Source organism: Trichomycterus rosablanca, chromosome 5 (assembly GCF_030014385.1).
Source record: "Trichomycterus rosablanca isolate fTriRos1 chromosome 5, fTriRos1.hap1, whole genome shotgun sequence".
NCBI classification, from domain to species: Eukaryota; Metazoa; Chordata; class Actinopteri; order Siluriformes; family Trichomycteridae; genus Trichomycterus; species Trichomycterus rosablanca.
Window position 1 is genome coordinate 50,708,259 of NC_085992.1, and position 19,518 is coordinate 50,727,776.

The window sequence follows — 19,518 nt, forward strand, 5'->3', positions numbered from 1 at the left end:
CGACTGACAAGAAAGGGAGATGCAAGGTACCAGGATGCAAAGGCACACCAAAAGCCATGTGCTGGAAATGTAATGCCCACCTTTGTTTTACAACCGCCAAAAACCTCCTGAGGTTCCACACAGAAAGTGGAGTTGGTTACATCAAAAGGAAAAAACACTAACGGACAATGCTGCCCCCACATACACTGTCTTGATGAAATACTTTCCTTTTCCTTAAAAGTCTTATATTTTTTTCTCAGATGCTCACACAGTTATTAGAGATGAGGTTGATCCATTTTGTGGTTGATGTTTGTTATAATAAAACAGTTCAAATTTATATATTATTATTGGCGTTTTAGTGCTCTTGTGGGGGGGGGGGGGGGACAAGTTTTTTGAGTGAAACGGTATCAGGGATGTCAAAGCCTCCAAAAAAACAGGGTTAAATATTTTTTTTCCAACAAAAAAGAACATTCATGCCATAGAGGGTTAACATCAATTTGTGTGGCCGGACTTACATGACAGATATCAGGAATACATTACTTATGAATTAACATATCTATATTTACATTTTGATGAGGCAAAATCCCAATTTGAGATATCTCTGATTATATTTTGGCTAGTCTGAATGACGTCAAATTTAACATCAAGTTGTATAGAAGTTCCAGTTCAAATAAGAGAAAGTTTTGGGCTGCGAACCAACTCTGCGTCTATTCTTACTTTATTGTTACTTATTATTATTTTTTAATGACTAGATTTTTTTGGTTTACTAAAATTGTTACCTTGAAGGGGTTTCAGATGATGATTAGTTGGTCTTCCTTGTTGCAGATCCTTGTCTTTGTGTGGTTCTGGGTGTGTTGGTGTTTGTGTTGTGCCACTGTATATATTAATACTTTTACTATTACTGTTTCCTGACCAATTTTGTACATACGTTTATTCAGAGTTCAATATAAAAGCTCAGATTCAAGATATCTGCTATTAATGACTGACTATCAAACATACATTTCAGATATCTACAATTATTTACATTTTCAGCATTTAGCAAACGCCTTTATCCAATGTATACTGTCTGAGCAATTGTGGGTTAAGGGCCTTGCTTAAGGGCCCAACAGAGGCAACCTGGCAGTGGTGGGGCTTGAACCAGCGACCTTCTGATTATTGGTCCAGTACCTTAACCAGTAGGCTACAGTACAGCTTGCCCTGATTCGAACAGAAAACATCCATGACGTGTCAGGCAAGCCGATTTAACAATAATTTGTGTGGCCAGACTTACATGACAGATATCAGGAATACATTCATGAATAGACATATTATTAAATTAAAACATCTATATTTACATTTTGACGAGGCAAAATCCCAATTTGAGATATCTCTGATTATATTTTGGCTAGTCTGAATGATGTCAAATGTACCATTAAGTAGTATAGAAGTTTCGGTTCAAATAAGGGAAAGTTTTGGGCTGCGAACCAACTCTGCGTCTATTCTTAATTTAATTCACTTCTTCAATCCTTAAAACTCAGCTTTTAAAAAAAAACAGCTTTTGTAAATGCATTTTCTCCCAATTTTTAGCACGTCCAGTTTTTACCTCTCTGCTGGTGCTGACCTCCGCCCCTGATTGAGGAGAGCGAACGGACACATCCCCTCCAATACGTGAGCGGTAGCCGACTGCATTTTTTCACCCGCACCAGCCGAGTTCATATGTGAATCAGCCCTGTGCATGAAGAGCCACACCCTGATCAGCATTACTCCTCTACTCTGTGCAGACGCCATCAATCAGCCAGCAGAGGGTGTAATTGCATCAGTCATGAGGTCCCTATCCGGCTCCCTAACCCTGTATGAACAACAGCCAAACGTTGTTCATGTAGCCGCACAGTACAGTCAGATGGCAGAGCTGAGATAACTTAATCTTAAACATATACATTTCAGATATCTACAATTATTTACATTTTCGACATTTAGCAGACGCCTTTATCCAAAGTGACTTACAGTACAGTGACAATATACTGTCCGAGCAATTGTGGGTTAAGGGCCTTGCTTAAGGGCCCAACAGCAGCAACCTGGCAGTGGTGGGGCTTGAACCAGCGACCTTCTGATTACTAGTCCAGTACCTTAACCACTAGGCTACAGCTGCCCTTCTTAATTATGGCTACTCATTTACATTTTTGGCATTTAGCAGACGCTTTTATCCAAAGCGACTTCCATTTATGACTGAACACAATTTTGAGCAATTGAGGGTTAAGGGCCTTGCTCAGGGGCCCAACAGTGGCAACTTGGTGGTGGTGAGGCTTGAACCGGCAACCTTCTGATTACTAGTCCAGTACCTTAACCACTGAGCTATCACTGCCCTGAGGTTACTCATAGGGTAAATTAGACGTCACCTTTTGTTCTGACGTCATAATTCCAATTAAAGATATCGTAAATTTCTTTATTTTAGATATCTAAAACTAAGGTATGACTAGAGTAGATTAAATTGTTGATATCTTGAATGCAAGTATTGACTAGGCAAAACTAAGTTAGGGATATCCAAAAACATAAGAGGGCTCTTTAAAAAGTTTCCGCACTGTTCTACATCATCAGCTTTCGATGCATTTTTCCAGCATCGTACCAACTTTTTAATGCCGTCAGCAAACAAGATGCATTTCTGATGCAGCGCTGCTTTCACATCATCACATGAAAATCTTCTTCCCCTTAAAGCTTTGAGCTTCCGAAAAGGTGGAAATCAGATGGAGCTAAATCCGGACTATAAGCGTCTCTCACTCTCAGACTTGACCGATCACTACTCCTCCCACCCTCACTGCTTAAAACCACAATATTTAACCACAATATATAATATATAAATATATAACTTTTTGGAGATCCCTCGTATTATTCAATGTTAATTTTCAAAACACGAGTTCACATTTTCCACATAATGTTTGTAATTGGTTTATCCTATTCACTTACCTTTTGGGCATAATTGATAAAGACTGACCATGTTTATGGTTACAAGATGTTTGAAACCCTGAAGCTCTGTGTAGACACGACTGGAAGCTCCACCTTACATCAGAGGTCTCCAATTTTACCCATTACCATTTTTAAGGGCCAGTGTGGCTGCAGGGTTTTATAGCAGGCAAGAGCTTTATGTGTCTAAAGAGCAAAACTGGGTGCGCTTGGTTGTTGGCTGCAAATCTGCAGACACACCTTTGTGGACAAGATGGGACACCCCTGACTTACATAATCAAAGATACACTGATCAACCATAACATTAAAACCACCTCCTTGTTTCTACACTCACTGTCCATTTTATCAGCTCCACTTACCATATAGGAGCACTTTGTAGTTCTACAATTACTGACTGTAGTCCATCCGTTTCTCCGCATGCTTTGTTACCCTCTTTCACCCTGTTCTTCAATGGTCAGGACCCCCACAGAGCAGGTATTATTTAGGTGGTGGATGATTCTCAGTACTGCAGTGACACTGACATGGTGCTGGTATGAGTTTTTTAATACCGTGTCCACTCACTGTCCACTCTATTAGACACTCCTACCTGGTCGGTCCACCTTGTAGATGTAAAGTCAGAGACGATCGCTCATCTATTGCTGCTGTTTGAGTCGGTCATCTTCTAGACCTTCATCAGTGGTCACAGGACGCTGCCCACGGGGCGCTGTTGGCTGGATGTTATTGGTTGGTGGACTATTCTCAGTCCAGCAGTGACAGTGAGGGGTTTAAAAACTCCAGCAGCGCTGCTGTCTGATCCACTCATACCAGCACAACACACACTAACACACCACCACCATGTCACATACCTGCTCTGTGGTGGTCCTGTGGGGGTCCTGACCATTGAAGAACAGCATGCAGAGAAACAGATGTACTAGTCAGTAATTGTAGAACTACAAAGTGCTCCTATATGGTAAGTGGAGCAAGGAGGTGGTTTTAATGTTATGTCTGATCGGTGTAGATACATCAAACACACAGATGAAAGACATCCAAGAGGGAACCCGCTCTTTTTATTTCATAATACTTTTTTTTCTTCATTTTTGTTAATGCAAGTCACACAGTGAAGGACTTCAACAGAAGAAAAAAACATGGAAATCCCTCACAGGAATCAGCTGCCATCAGCTTAAACACTGGCCCACCTGCCAATGATCTTTCTGCTGCGTCAGTCATTTCACCCCGCCCGCTCCTCCTCCTCCGCATCCCACCCCCTAAACTTACCCCACCTTGCCTTCTATTTCAAAAGGGAAACAAACGACAGGAATAAATGGAACTGTAACACTGTCCAGGGACAAACGGCTAGTCACTATCACAGTAGTGGAAATCACACAATTGCCTCTCAGAGATGCAAACAAACGATTATCTAGATTGCTAATCACAATCCGAAGCGGTTCGATGGAAAGATTACTTGATTGCCCGGCCCACCCAGACACCCCGTTCAGCTTATACATGAAAAACAGACAAAAATAAAAAGCTTACAGAAAAGCATCCGAATCCCCCACCCCACCGACCCCACAAATACACATGCCGCTTTTAACTGAGGCATGAGTGGGGGTGACTGCCGACCATCAGCAGTCACACAAGAGTCTTTATGAGGGAGCCGGAAACGTCCCTAATATTTCACTCCTGGCACGAACTCCTTCGCCTCCGGGTTCAAACGGCTTTTACGCTGCAAGACAAAAACAAAAGAAAACAATCAGATGGAGGTTCTTAAACAGTCAGAGATGCTGATTATTGATTATCAGATGACTACAGACTTCAGGATTTCTAAATGTTTAGCTGATAGGTAAACAAACTCACAGCGATGTCTTCAGGATTCGAGTCGGTGACCGACAGGCCGTTAAACTGCTGCTGAATGTGACCGATCCCGGGTGGAAGGTCCCTCGAAGGAATGAACCAATCCTGATCCTCCTCCTCTAACATCTCTTGGAAACAGCGCTCCAGGAACTCCTGCTCCAGCAGCTCCTCTTCCACCTTGGGATTTTTGGTAAGAACCACAAATACACGTTAGTTTAAGGCATTAAATAACACATTAATAAATGATATTCACAACAGTTGGAAAGTAAAGCATTACAATGTACAGTGGTGTTCAAAAAAATAGCAGTCCAACACCATTAACTTGATAAATCAATGTTTTTAGTAGAAATGCTATTTCTACATAGCAAAAAATTGACTTGAAAGTGTGGTAGAGTATTGAAAACAAAACAAACCCAACAATTAGGACGTGCATGCCGTTCATTCTGAGTAATCGAAGCATTGATTGAAAGGGGGTTGTTCAAAATAATAGCAGTGAGGAGTTCAATTGGTGAAGTCATTCATTCTGCAGAAGAACGTGTGTCAATTTTGGCCCTTATTTAAGGTAGGAGGGGGGCAAATGTTGCACAGGTTGGTCATAGCGCATTTCCTTCTGAAATACTGGGTAAAATGGGTTGTTCCAGACATTGTTCTGATGAACAGCGTACTTTGATTAAAAAGTTGATTTTAGAGGGAAAAAACATACAGAGAAGTGCAGCAAATTATCGGCTGCTCAGCTAAAATGATCTCAAATGCCTTAAAGTGACAACCAAAACCTGAAAGATGCAGAAGGAAACGTGGAACTACTGTTCGAATGGATCGAAGAATAGCCAGAATGGCAAAGGTTCAGCCAGTGATCACCTCCAGAAAGATCAAGGAACATCTGAAGTTCCCAGTGAGTACAGAAGATGATTAAGTGAAGCCAATTTACCAGCAAGAACTCGCAAAAAGACGTTTCCTGAATGGGTTAACATTTGCCAAGGAACACATTGACTGGTCCAAAGAGAAATGGCTCAACATTTTGTGGACTGGTGAAAGCAAAATTGTTCTTTTTGGGTCTAGTGGCCGTAGACAGTATGTCAGACGACCCCCGAGCACTGAATTCAAGCCAGAGTACACTGTGAAGACAGTAAAGCACGGTGGTACAAAATGATGATATGGGGATGTTTCTCATACCGTGGTGTTACACCTATTTATCACATACGAGGGATCATGGATCAGTTTAAATATATCAGAATACTTGAGATCATCATGTTTCTCTATGTCGAAGAAGAAATGCCCTTAAAATGGGTGTTTCAACATGACAATGACCCAAAACATCTTGGTTACAGACAAACAAGATTGAGGTAATAGAGTGACCAGCCCAGTCCCTGACTTCAATCCCATAGAGAACTTGTGTTCTGACGTCTGAAACACGTTTTTTTGAGGCAAAACCCAAAATTGCAGAAGAACTGTGGAATGTAGTGTAATCATCCTGGACTGGATACCTGTTCAGAGGAGCCAGAAGTTGGTCGACTCCATGCAACACAGATCTCAGAAACAATCGTTATGCCACTAAATATTAGTTCAGTAATTTAAAGTAAAGTGAAACCTCAAACATTTTTTCAGTTTATAGATACATTTTTTGAGTTTTTAAAGAAAAATGCTGCACTGCTATTTTTTTGAACAGCCTAACATTCATTTTTCTTAACTTTCTGTAAAGGATGAACACAAACTGGCTAAATGTTGTTAATGTTTTGATTTAGAATTAAAAGTGTAGTATTTTCAGTGCATTTGCATTTATGGAAATAAAAGTTATTATAATGATTTTGTGCTTTATTCACTTTTTTAAAATCACTGCTATTTTTTTGAACACTACTGTACATGCTAGGGCTGGGCGGTATGATCAAAAATTTGTATCACGAGGCCACTCGGGTGGCGCAGCGGTAAAAACACACGCTGGAACCAGAGCTGGGATCTCGAACACATCGTATCGAATCTCAGTTCTGCCTTGCCGGCCACATGAACAACGATTGGCCTGTTGTTCAGATATGGGCGGGACTAAGCCGGATGGGGTGTCTCTCCCATGACTGGTGCAATTACGACCTCTGCTGGCTGATTGATGGCGCCTGCACAGAGATGAGAAAAGAGTGCTCTCAGGGTGTGTACCTCCGTACACAACGCTGAGCTGCACTCGTCAAAGTGTCGGTGATAAGATGCATACGGCTGCTGCCCACGTGTCGGAGGGGGCGTGGGTTAGCTTTGTTCTCCTCAATCAGAGCGGGGATTGGTGGAGAGGAAGCGTGACGCAATCGGGCAATTGAACGCGCTAAAAAGGGAGAAAAAAAATGGAGAAAATACATAAACAAAAAATATATATATATATGTATTAAAACATTTGTATCACGGTATTTTTTACGATTCTGATGGTTTCACGGTGTAATCAGGGTATGTTTTATTTCTTTTGTATGACTGGGACGTTTGTCATAAGTACACAGAATATAAAACGTTATAATTTCAGCATGTATATAATGAAGGTTTGAGACTATAAGCTGCTTTAAATCTCTCCGCTTCTAGTTCACTTATAACGTTGGTTTAGTGACTGATTAAGTATTTTCTCCCTGTAAGACAAACCTGGAATCCAGAGTTATAATTATGGCTCTGAAAGCTTCTGTCTCGACTGTCTGTAGAGGAATCGTGTCCTTGTATGTGTGGATCGTTACTGCGTCCGTAATGTCGTTGATTGTAACAGTCGTGGCTCGACACACCGTGCAGTATAATATTTAGTCTGTTCTAAACTGCCCACACGCCTCATTTTCTTTGGCAGGTTCTTCTCGTCATCCTCCATCTGTTTCTGTTCATTTCTTTTCCACTATATTGAGAAAACCTCTCTCATCTGTTAACACTGTCATGCTAACGCTACCTGGCTAACTCGTGAGCTGTGTCTAATCTGCACGGTGCTCCATAGCGCTTTTAGCGGCGAACAATATTATATGATTTGCTGCCTATTGAAGCCTAAAGCTGTTGTATTAACTATGTTACGGTATAGCAGTATATGAAAAATCCATACGTTATGAGTAATCAAAGATGGTATAACGAATGTACCGTCATATCGCCCAGCACTAGTAGACGCCATTCATTTTCATCACTTGTATTACCAATTTTTTATATATATATATATATATATATATATATATATATATGACCCATTTTAATAATCTTCAATACAAAATTGGGGATTAAAATTAGAAACCAAACGTTAATCCAGGTGGATTAATAGAAGCAGTATAAATATTTTGTGGTTATCGGGTGAATATCACTACAAATCTCAAAATGTATTTTGATTTAATATGGCTTATTCAAAGTGATAGACCCAGACAATTTTATACCATGCTATATTAATACTACGATATTTGTAATATAAATTAAAGCTAAAAAACAGAAACAAACAAAAACTAATAATTCAGCAAGAACGAAAACTAAAAACACACTTTTAAAGTCTGATATTTTAACCTCATAACTTTCAGGCTTATTTTGTGCATTTTCCAACTTGAGGGAAATACTACCCAGTTTTCAGGCTTTCGGGTTCATACCAGGAAATTTAGTTTAATGTTAAAGAAAACCCCATAAAGTATCAGAAAAAAAGCAGCTAAAGGACATGCTGATATTTTACCATGCTCAAATTATTTTTTTCAGCGAGTGTAAGTAGGAGCGCAGGGCTGAAATAATATTACCAGCATTTCAAGCTGTTTACCATCTACACCGATCAGGCATAACATTATGACACGTTCCTAATATTGTGTTGGTCCCCCTTTTTATTGCTGTGCTGCTCTGTGTATTCTGACACCTTTCTATCAGAACCAGCATGAACTTCTTCAGCAGTTTGAGCTACAGCAGCTCGTCTGTTGGATCGGACCACACGTGCATCAGTGAGCCTTGGTCGCCCATGACCCTGTCGGCGGTTTACCACTGTTCCTTCCTTGGACCACTTTTGATAGATACTGACCACTGCAGACCGGGACACACCCCACAAGAGCTGCAGTTTTGGAGACGCTCTGACCCAGTCGTCTAGCCGTCACAATTTTTCCCTCATCAAACTCGCTCAGATCCTCACGCTCGTCCATTTTTCCTGCTTCTAACATCAACTCTGAGGATAAAATGTTCACTTGCTGTGTAATATACCCCCCCCCCTCCCCCCCACTAACAGGTGCCGTGATGAAGAGATAATCAGTGTTATTCACTTCACCTGTCAGTGGTCATAATGTTATGCCTGATCTGTATATAACCACACCAAATTTTAAATTCTGATCTGGAGTTATTGGACTTGGATTTTATATTGGATTCTGAACCTCTCCAACAGTGAAAAAACATTATAATTATGTACATAATTCCATTTATGTGGAAATTAATTCAAATGTGAATTCATCGCCCTCCCACCACCAAACCCATACAAGTGAGCCGAGGTTTGACCGTCAACCCGTCCACTCTAGAAGCTCACTAACCTGTCTGTTGTACTCCTCCTCGTTCTCCATCCACATGTACTCGGCGAAGGGGTTGGCTTCACCTTCCTTGTGTCCATTCAGCACGTTGTCCTCTTTTGGGTGACCGCTGCCACCCCCGGGTGTGTTCGCCACCTCAGGACTGTTGATATCCGTTGGCTCTGAGAAGATAAACAAATCTTAATTGAAGATTAGTTATTTAATTAAATGATATATTCTTTCAGGGTCACAGTGGGTCCAGCCCAATCTCAAAAACCTGAATGCAAGCTAGAAATATACCAGAGTGCCCAATCCCAATCCATAATGAACCTAAGGTCATTAACAGTAACCAATCCATCTTCCATGTCTGTGTTTTGGGCGGTGAAAGAAGACCAGAGTTTAAAACAACTTTTTACAGTTAATAAAGTAACTAAAGTAATGGATCAAACCCAGGTTCTGAGGACCCTGGTGCTGCGCAGCACCCACACTACCAGCGGCTTGCTTGTTTCAAATCAGAACCAAAATATAATTCAGGAATAAGACTTGCATTCATCTTCATGTTTGACCACTGCTTAATTCTGGTCAGGGTTGCAGATGGTCCAGCTGAAGTTACACACTCCAGACAGGTCAGCGGTCCATCAGGCATCAGGGGGGTTCAGCCGTGCAGAAGTTACAACAAACATCTGTCCAATACAACTACACTAATGTAAATAAAACCTTCTTTTCGATGAATGAAGCTTCTAGAATAGCTGAATACATCTTGTAGAATGAGATCCTTTATGCCGTGTTGACGAATTATTGGAAAAGGTCAAAATAAACTATAAAAATGAATATTTCACCCCAGCGTTTGCTTTAGGATTTGGAATGTCTCCACCTAGATACCCAGGATCCCATTTTAAAAAGTGTTTTTTTTCTCTCTCCACATCTCTAAGCCATTTCTAAGTCTGGAACAACAGTAGTGTTTACCTCAGAGCTGGGAGGTGGCAACTAGACGTTACGTCATTTACAATCCATGCGTGGAGGTTGGAAATGTGAACGCGATATTTTTATAATGTAAGATGTTAAATAACTTTTGGTCTGACCAAAAAGATTACCTGTTTAAAGCAAGTATTGGAACTTCAAATATATAATATGTTATTATAATATTAATTCCATCAGACAAGTAGAATATATAGTATTTTTATATTGCATGCCAAATATTATATTCATCAGGGTATTTTGGGCCACAAACCAACTCTGCCCTTATTCTAAATTGAATTAGAATCACGTCTTCAATCTTAAAACTTTGGGTCCTTGTTGATGTCTCTGTGTGGTTATATAACGCTTCGTGTAATAACTGTATGGTGTGTTATAATGTTTTTGTTACTAGTTGTGCTATTCCTGTAGCCTGACCAATATTGTATATACATTTTTTGATGTACATTTAAAGAAATAAACGTAAAATATACATTTAAAAAGGAAAACCTGGATGCACCCACTTAAACAAGCTTGTCTTTAGTTTGCTCTGTAAGAGCACCAAACAGCACGAATGCATTCACAATCCCCAACATTTTATCCACTTACAGCACTGTGACAGTGTACTGTCTGAGCAATTGAGGGTTAAGGGCCTTGCTCAAGGGCCCAACAGCAGCAACCTGGCAGTGGTGGGGCTTGAACCTGCGACCTTCTGATTACTAGTCCAGTAGCTTAACCACTAGACTTCGATTTGCCCAAGATAATCGATGTAAAATGGTTACAGTCGCCTCTTTTGCACCAAAAGATCATATTTGAGAGATTAAGAACTGAATTTAATAGCTATAATACACAAACACACGAGTATATGAAGGTCATCTGTATATGGCGCTCAGAGCACTATACAGAACACCGTCACTTAACATTAACGAGTTTTTAACTATTTCTATTATTTACGTTTAGCATTAAATTAGAAAACACGTCGTTTAAACACTCTATAAAAATATTCAAGTTCTATCCTTACAAACCACCTAAAAACATGTGCGAGTGAACAGTTTGTGGTGAAGCACTAGAAATTACACGATTTATAAATCATACGCGCTGGTTAACAACAGCTGTGGATGATTTGTAGATCTGTAAATTCGCACACTCTCGCTCAAATCTCGCGAGATGTGATACGGGCCCGTGTCGAAGTTAGCGAAAAAGAAACAAGGCCCCACCTGATCTATATGATCCGAAATATTCACACAAACTCGCCGCGTAAGCTCGTTATCTTTATATATGGTGCGTAACTATTTGTAAGCAGTTATGTACTGTGTAGAAGGATAACAAAATCTATGCAAAAGAATGCAAATGCTGACAGTTAGCCAGCCAACGTTTGCACTGTGGCTAACAGTTAGTTAGCCAGCATGCTAAACAAATCGCGTGTAAATTGCAGCGTAAATGAAAAGCACAGCTGTGCTGTCTAACATTCAGATAATACACAACACAATACGCGTGATTCCACTCACCGGGCATCCTTATTACTCTCTCCCTGCGAATAACTAACAAATAACTGGAGTAAAAGGTGAAATTTGGTTGTTTGCAACAGCAGCACCGTTAACTGGACAGTTTTCAACACTACGTCAGATCACTCATGTGTGTCCGCGTTTCAAACAAACAGCTGAGCGCCCTCTGCTGATCACACATAGAACCGCGACCAGGATCAGCGAGAGACCTAAACGTGTCGTGTCATGTCCAGTGTTGCCACTCACTGGGATTTCCCCCTAGATTTTGGGATTTGGGGGATTTTGCCAAGTTAAAGTGACTTTTCAGTTAAATATTTCATCAATATGAGTGCATAATTTTGGAATGATAGCCTATCTGGTAAATTAACCAATATGTTTATCAGATGCGTTTATTTCTGGTCATAATTTGTGTATGTTTTATATATGGGATATGCGTAACAAGAAAAGCAGATGTCAGAGAACCAGTGGTGTAACTAGGAGCTCATATATTACGTATAGTCATATATATAAACAGACATCCCAAGTTGCAAGAACTCATTTCAGGGAGGTACCCCCGGACCCGGACCTCGACCCCGACCCCCCAAGCCCAAAAAAATAATAATAAAAAGCTAAAAAAAAAAACTCTCGCACACACCAGAGGATATGGGTGATAACAGAACTTTTAGGAGCTGCTAACTGAGCTACTAAGCTAACTGTTCGCGTCACAAACACAATAATGTGTACTACATAGTGCACTAGACAGTGTGAAAGATCATAGATTAATGTTCCCTACATAGTGCACTAGACTGTATATTAGAAAATAATTTATGTTCCTAGATCGTGTACTAGATAATAGACTTATGTTTCTTACATAATGCTTTGGTAGCGTATTAGTTAACGGATTTAGGTTCCCTACATAGTGCACTAAATTGTATATTAGATCACGGATTTATGTTCCCTACATAGTGCACTAGATTGTATATCAGATCACGGATTTATGTTCCCTACATAGTGCACTAGATTGTATATCAGATCACGGATTTATGTTCCCTACATAGTGCACTAGATTGTATATCAGATCACGGATTTATGTTCCCTACATAGTGCACTAGATAGTGTATGAGATAACGCATTCAGGTTCACTACATAGTGCACTAGATAGTATTTTAGATACGAATTTATGTTCCCTACATAGTGCACTAGACAGTGAATTAGACAATTGGTTTATGTTCCCTACACAGTGCACTAGATTGTATATCAGATCACGGATTTATGTTCCCTACATAGTGCACTAGATAGTATTTTAGATATGAATTTATGTTCCCTACACAGTGCACTAGATTGTATATCAGATCACGGATTTATGTTCCCTACATAGTGCACTAGATTGTATATCAGATCACGGATTTATGTTCCCTACATAGTGCACTAGATTGTATATCAGATCACGGATTTATGTTCCCTACATAGTGCACTAGATAGTGTATGAGATAACGCATTCAGGTTCACTACATAGTGCACTAGAAAGTATAACTACATGATGATTGTGTTCCCTACATAGTACACTAGATAGTGTATTACATAATTAATTATGTTCCCTAAATAGTGCACTAAATTGTATATCAGATCACGGATTTATGTTCCCTACATAGTGCACTAGACAGTATATTAGACAATTGATTTATGTTTCCTACATAGTGCACTAGATTGTGTATCAGATCACGGATTTATGTTCCCTACATAGTGCACTAGACAGTATATTAGACAATTGATTTATGTTTCCTACATAGTGCACTAGATTGTGTATCAGATCACGGATTTATGTTCCCTACATAGTGCACTAGATAGTATTTTAGATATGAATTTATGTTCCCTACACAGTGCACTAGATTGTATATCAGATCACGGATTTATGTTCCCTACATAGTGCACTAGATTGTATATCAGATCACGGATTTATGTTCCCTACATAGTGCACTAGATTGTATATCAGATCACGGATTTATGTTCCCTACATAGTGCACTAGATAGTGTATGAGATAACGCATTCAGGTTCACTACATAGTGCACTAGAAAGTATAACTACATGATGATTGTGTTCCCTACATAGTACACTAGATAGTGTATTACATAATTAATTATGTTCCCTAAATAGTGCACTAAATTGTATATCAGATAACGGATTTATGTTCCCTACATAGTGCACTAGACAGTATATTAGACAATTGATTTATGTTTCCTACATAGTGCACTAGATTGTGTATCAGATCACGGATTTATGTTCCCTACATAGTGCACTAGACAGTATATTAGACAATTGATTTATGTTTCCTACATAGTGCACTAGATTGTGTATCAGATCACGGATTTATGTTCCCTACATAGTGCACTAGATAGTATTTTAGATATGAATTTATGTTCCCTACACAGTGCACTAGATTGTATATCAGATAACGGATATAATACGCGATCGGGAATAAAGTCTGTGTCGCCTGTGTGCGCGCGTGTGTGTGTGCGTGTGTGTACGTGTGCGTGTGTGTGCGTGTGTGTACGTGTGTGTGTGTGTGTGCGTGTGTGTCGCTCTTGGCCGCTCGTTCTAGATACCGGGAGATTTTATCTGACTTGCGGGCATCAGAGAGCCGCTATGTATATGCGGGAGACTCCCGGAACTTCCAGGAGACTTGGGATGTCTGGTGGCGGCTCCTGCCAGATCTCTCAGGGGGGCAATTGTTGCGATGATGGCCAAGGTGACCCGTTTAATGGGTAAATTAAAGCTTAAATAATTAACATCTTAAGTCATCAGTCAGTTTGCCCTCATAAATAACTTTGAACGTGGAGAGAGAGCAGCTTTACCATTAATCATAAAATGAAGTAAAGACTTCACACTAACAATTTAATTCTTTAAGTCTTCATGAGATAGCATTTTATTTTAGGTGCAGCAGATCCAGAATAAAGATCAGGGCATCGGGGCTGATGTGCAATGAATAAAGAAGTACAATTAAACAATTGGGGCGATACAATAAGTGCAATCACAATTCACTATTTAAAAATGACATTACTTACTTGTAATTTACTGACACGATGGAGTTGCTCCAAACTGAGGTAATGGTGGTCATGTTGACGAGATCGCGACACCAGGTTATGTGTGACGCAGGCACGTAAGTGCGAGCCCTCCCGGAACCCATTCAGATTGTATTGCAGTGCCTACAGTTTGAAAAAAAGTGCCTTAATATGAGAGTCTATCAGAGCAATCCGGGCGATTTTCAATCAGACTGAGATCGCCCAAAAGGGGCGGTACTGTATGGAACACAACTCGATGCTGATTGGACTACGATATTCAGAGGCAAGACAGACTCCAGAACAGTCACAGCTAGTTTAACCCAGGTTAAATGTGATAGAAAAATTTCTTCCCTTTCGCCCTTTGGTGGTGCGTCGCCCGATCGCCCTAAGGAACAAGCCACCCATGGTATTGATCCGATACCAAGTAAATACAGGGCCAGTATCGCCGATACCAGTACTTTTTAATAATTAAGGTAGATGCATCATCAAATTGCTAAATATGAATGAATTTTCATGACCTTTAAGTATATTATTGTAATACATATTTTTTTGTAAATAGCTACTCTCAGTAGGGTTCTAAATAAAATCAGTTGTTTAAAGCGCTCTGATTTCTTCTTTCTGGAGCTCTACTTTCTCACAACATTACCATCAGGGCGTATCACCACAAAGCGGCTAACTCATACCAAAGTTGTGTTTGCTGAGTGAATACATTTGTAAATTTTTAATAGTGACCAAATATATCTGTCCTTGTTAATTTAAAATAAAAAAATTGATGCTATTTTGTTTACAAATATAAGCACAAAGTCAAAATAAAAAAGCTCTCATTCACCAAAACACAGACACATGGAATAAGAGCCTCACTGCGCATGCTCCGATTCATTTGCGCAGGGAGCGCAAAGTGCGTAAGGTGCGTCTGTACTTTACGTACATACAGTTTATACTATTATTTCCATAAAATCACCCCTATTTCTGTATCTGCAAAGCAAAGTATTAAAAAACTTACAATCTTCCAATGCCTACCAATGTACCGATGTCTGTTAGGATTTTAACAACATAACGTGACGGTAACCACAACAAAACACAGCAGAGCCGGAGCTATGCATGTAAAATGTGAGAGAAGCAGTGTCTGTACAGACATGATCTTTACTTTCTGACGAAACGGGAGAAACGTGCTGAATGTAGCGAATAAAAGGTAAAACTAAAATATCAATCCCATCACACTAGTATCAATCCGATACCAATACCAACATTGGTATCGATAATTGGCTGCAACATGGATGGGTCAGATTTCTTCAATGCTCTCTGTATCAGACCAGCTCCTGACAATGCAATCACCTCGTAATGTTGTCAATCCAGCTTATTCTTGGTCTATGTCGTCTTCTCGTAAATAATTCTCTTTGTGCTATTCCAATAAATTTCCACTAAGCTTAGCAAAGGCTCACATACTCATGTACACATCAGCTATATAATCTCAATTAATACTACAATAAAAGGAAGCATACTTTAATTGTCTGTGTGTTTCTTCCCAGTGCACACTTCAGTTTTGCAGGTCTTCTTCTCTTAGACTCAGCAAAAGACACTGGAGAAAAAGATCTGAGCACCAAGATTTCTTTAAGATCTCTTGATGTTCTAACAAATGGTGGAGAATGCGGGCAATTCAGTTCAGGTAAGTAATTCTTCTCAGAATTGTACTTATCTGTTTACTGAGACTTCTTGTTGCAAAATTTCATTCAATTCTATACACATCACCATAATACATTTAAAGGTAAGAAGAGTTGAATATTTTTGATTTCAAATATTCAAGTTGAAAAATGAAGGATAATTTACAACTTGTATTTTGGATATGTTAAAACCTACATACAGATACATACAGAATTGTGCCTGTAGAGGGAGTGAAGCTGATGTAGCCTCATAGCTAACTCTAAAGCTAGCATATGATTGCATTATTAATTTGAAGTCAGTTCAAAAGCCCTCTTTTAGGATTTTATGTATCAAACATTATCATGTAGCTCAGGGGTGTCCACAGACTCCCTGTAATAAAACAAATAAAGATGTAATATTCCCACTTAATTATTAACAATTGTATGAGTGATTGAAGGTCACAGAAATAAAATTACTTCTAATTCTCTGTATCTTTTAATGACATTATGGGCTGTAGTTCATGAAATCCCTAAATTCCAAACAATTGTGTGTTAAAAACTGTTGTTCCTAAACTGTCGGACTCTTCCTCAGGAATAATTAAGCTCTTCATTAATGTTCTTCTAGACCCAATCAAGTCCTTTATATAATTTATTTATTGCACATTAGCAACTGTTGTGTCCATATACAGTGTATCACAAAAGTGAGTACACCCCTCACATTTCTGCAGATATTTAAGTATATCTTTTCATGGGACAACACTGACAAAATTACACTTTGACACAATGAAAAGTAGTCTGTGTGCAGCTTATATAACAGTGTAAATTTATTCTTCCCTCAAAATAACTCAATATACAGCCATTAATGTCTAAACCACCGGCAACAAAAGTGAGTACACCCCTTAGTGAAAGTTCCTGAAGTGTCAATATTTTGTGTGGCCACCATTATTTCACAGAACTGCCTTAACTCTCCTGGGCATGGAGTTTACCAGAGCTTCACAGGTTGCCACTGGAATGCTTTTCCACTCCTCCATGACGACATCACGGAGCTGGCGGATATTCGAGACTTTGCGCTCCTCCACCTTCCGCTTGAGGATGCCCCAAAGATGTTCTATTGGGTTTAGGTCTGGAAACATGCTTGGCCAGTCCATCACCTTTACCCTCAGCCTCTTCAATAAAGCAGTGGTCGTCTTAGAGGTGTGTTTGGGGTCATTATCATGCTGGAACACTGCCCTGCGACCCAGTTTCCGGAGGGAGGGGATCATGCTCTGCTTCAGTATTTCACAGTACATATTGGAGTTCATGTGTCCCTCAATGAAATGTAACTCCCCAACACCTGCTGCACTCATGCAGCCCCAGACCATGGCATTCCCACCACCATGCTTGACTGTAGGCATGACACACTTATCTTTGTACTCCTCACCTGATTGCCGCCACACATGCTTGAGACCATCTGAACCAAACAAATTAATCTTGGTCTCATCAGACCATAGGACATGCTTCCAGTAATCCATGTCCTTTGTTGACATGTCTTCAGCAAACTGTTTGCGGGCTTTCTTGTGTAGAGACTTCAGAAGAGGCTTCCTTCTGGGGTGACAGCCATGCAGACCAATTTGATGTAGTGTGCGGCGTATGGTCTGAGCACTGACAGGCTGACCCCCCACCTTTTCAATCTCTGCCGCAATGCTGACAGCACTCCTGCGCCTATCTTTCAAAAACAGCAGTTGGATGTGACGCTGAGCACGTGCACTCAGCTTCTTTGGACGACCAACGCGAGGTCTGTTCTGAGTGGACCCTGCTCTTTTAAAATGCTGGATGATCTTAGCCACTGTGCTGCAGCTCAGTTTCAGGGTGTTGGCAATCTTCTTGTAGCCTTGGCCATCTTCATGTAGCGCAACAATTCGTCTTTTAAGATCCTCAGAGAGTTCTTTGCCATGAGGTGCCATGTTGGAACTTTCAGTGACCAGTATGAGAGAGTGTGAGAGCTGTACTACTAAATTGAACACACCTGCTCCCTATGCACACCTGAGACCTAGTAACACTAACAAATCACATGACATTTTGGAGGGAAAATGACAAGCAGTGCTCAATTTGGACATTTAGGGGTGTAGTCTCTTAGGGGTGTACTCACTTTTGTTGCCGGTGGTTTAGACATTAATGGCTGTATATTGAGTTATTTTGAGGGAAGAATAAATTTACACTGTTATATAAGCTGCACACAGACTACTTTTCATTGTGTCAAAGTGTCATTTTGTCAGTGTTGTCCCATGAAAAGATATACTTAAATATCTGCAGAAATGTGAGGGGTGTACTCACTTTTGTGATACACTGTAGTCTAGCCATAACCTACATGTCCCCAAACATCACAGTCATCGCCTCCCATTTCCACTTCCTTTTTTATTTGAGTGACTATTATTATTTATTTGTGTTGTGAAACTAGGATTGCTTTGTCATAACTGCACACCATGGTGTGTCTTTATACATTGCTTATGTAACATGCCTCATGAAACAACTAAACAAACCAATAAACGTTTAATCGAGGACCCAACAGTGCTGTGAGAATCATCTGTCAGAATAAATGCTTACACATTTTAATGATAAAGGTACTAACATTTATTACAATAACATGATAATCCCTGAATAAAAGAAAGTTTACCAACCCTATGAAGATACAGAAATGGCTGCACAAATCCACCAAGCACCAGTAAGAAGGAGAACATGTTTAGACCATCATATTTCTGGCTATCTGTTAAAGAATCAAACATGAACATAAACACCAACACTGGACCATAAGTAAATACCATAAACACCAGAATGATCATAATAAGTACGAAAGCTTTTTTCTTCATGCTGTTGGTCTTAGAATCGCTCACGCTCAATGTCTCACCCGGCTTGGGCCGCCTCAAAGCCTTCAGCACTGCTATAGAACACATAACCTTAACAGAAAATATAAGTAAGTACTGAGGCAGCAAGATATAAAATACACGTCCGAACGGTACAAATGGATACGACACACCTATTCCAAGAACTATGAGCCATGAAAGAGTGAAAATTTTATTCTGTATCTCAATGGTTTAAATTTTAGGAAGATGACCGGATGGACCATGGCTAAGTAACGCTCCATGCAGATGCAGCACTGAAAGAAGGGGCAGCCGGTGACGTGTAGTGTGTACAAAAACGCAA

The 19,518-nt window shown here is 39.9% G+C and overlaps 1 protein-coding gene across 1 annotated transcript; it reads right to left on the reverse strand.

The window, feature by feature from the left end:
* Nucleotides 1-3,942: 3,942 nt before the first annotated feature.
* paip2b (poly(A) binding protein interacting protein 2B) lies at nt 3,943-11,788 on the reverse strand. Its single transcript, XM_062995349.1, has 4 exons — nt 11,663-11,788; nt 9,225-9,382; nt 4,750-4,923; nt 3,943-4,618 (listed from the first exon to the last, which is right to left on the reverse strand). The coding sequence occupies exons 1-4, from the start codon at nt 11,667-11,669 to the stop codon at nt 4,562-4,564; spliced, it is 396 nt and encodes a 131-aa protein (XP_062851419.1). The 5' UTR covers nt 11,670-11,788; the 3' UTR covers nt 3,943-4,561.
* Nucleotides 11,789-19,518: the final 7,730 nt, after the last annotated feature.